Genomic DNA, 338 nt, shown 5'->3' with positions numbered 1-338 from the left:
CCCCGCGGTGCCCTCGTCCCGAGCCTGGCAGGCCGGGGGACAGCCGGGATGTCACCTATTCTGGCAGTGGCCCCTGAGCCAAGTGCTGCCCCTGTCCAGGGGGCTGTGTCCCCGTGGTGCTGCTCTCCCTGGGGCACCGTCCCACAGCAGCCTGAGGGCAAGGGGTGGTGTGGGTGGCTCTGCCTCCCCCAGGGGCCAAGCAGGTCCCCATCTCCTCGCTCTGCCGGGGGATGAGGTGGGGGTCTAGTGCAGGACACAGCCCCCCAACCCCAGCACCGCTGTGATGGCAGAGACCTGGGCCTGCCCACCACGCTGGTTCCACCGCCCCGAAGGGGGGA

At 71.0% G+C, this 338-nt stretch overlaps 1 protein-coding gene across 1 annotated transcript in view; it reads right to left on the bottom strand.

The window, feature by feature from the left end:
• LOC104284482 (tubulin monoglycylase TTLL3) overlaps positions 1–211 on the bottom strand; it is a 3,844-nt gene extending 3,633 nt beyond the window's left edge. Inside the window, 1 exon segment of the mRNA XM_009882824.1 lies at positions 146–211. Coding sequence (XP_009881126.1) covers positions 146–211 — 66 coding nt within the window.
• Positions 212–338: the final 127 nt, after the last annotated feature.

Source organism: Charadrius vociferus, unplaced genomic scaffold (assembly GCF_000708025.1).
Source record: "Charadrius vociferus isolate BGI_N301 unplaced genomic scaffold, ASM70802v2 scaffold2820, whole genome shotgun sequence".
NCBI classification, from domain to species: domain Eukaryota; kingdom Metazoa; phylum Chordata; class Aves; order Charadriiformes; family Charadriidae; genus Charadrius; species Charadrius vociferus.
This window is presented reverse-complemented; position numbering and strand designations above follow the sequence as displayed.